The following is a 469-nucleotide window of genomic DNA, read 5'->3' as shown; positions in this document are numbered from 1 at the left end:
AGTCGGAACTTACACATAAGTCGCCGAACTAAACAAAGCCGGGCTGTTTTCGGTCCAGAGCCGGTCCATGTTAGCCAGTGCCTCGGGCGGATCTTCCCAGCAGCCTAAAGTGATTAATTAACGCGCTATGATGTTAGACATGTTGTTTGTTTCCCTCCGTGCCAGAAGTTCGTTTATGACAGACATATAAAAGTGATAGCTTTTATTTTGGTGGTTCATCAGTCAACTCTAGCTGGGATTGCATCGCATTCACTGTTTATTTGCATAACTGATGAATCATTTTTGTTGCATATATTTTTGATTTTGCATTAAGAATATCTGTTTGTGGCAGATCAAAGTGCTATCCCGAAAGAAAAAAGAAAAAACAAAACAGATAACCACTTCAATCAAGACAGCAATAAAGAGAAACACAAATGATGGCAACACTACATCGAACCGAGAAACTAAATGCACAAAAAAAAACAGACCC

At 39.7% G+C, this 469-nt stretch overlaps 1 protein-coding gene across 1 annotated transcript in view; it reads right to left on the bottom strand.

Moving 5' to 3' along the window:
• LOC119586612 overlaps positions 1–469 on the bottom strand; it is a 51,882-nt gene that overhangs the window by 9,082 nt on the left and 42,331 nt on the right. The window contains exon 21 of the mRNA XM_037935361.1: positions 14–104. Within this exon, the coding sequence (XP_037791289.1) occupies positions 14–104 (91 nt within the window). The remainder of the gene's footprint in view (positions 1–13; positions 105–469) is intronic.

The sequence above is a fragment of the Penaeus monodon genome, chromosome 21, assembly GCF_015228065.2.
Source record: "Penaeus monodon isolate SGIC_2016 chromosome 21, NSTDA_Pmon_1, whole genome shotgun sequence".
Taxonomy (NCBI): domain Eukaryota; kingdom Metazoa; phylum Arthropoda; class Malacostraca; order Decapoda; family Penaeidae; genus Penaeus; species Penaeus monodon.
Note: the sequence above shows the minus strand (reverse complement) of the source record. Positions and strands in the feature narration are given on the sequence as shown.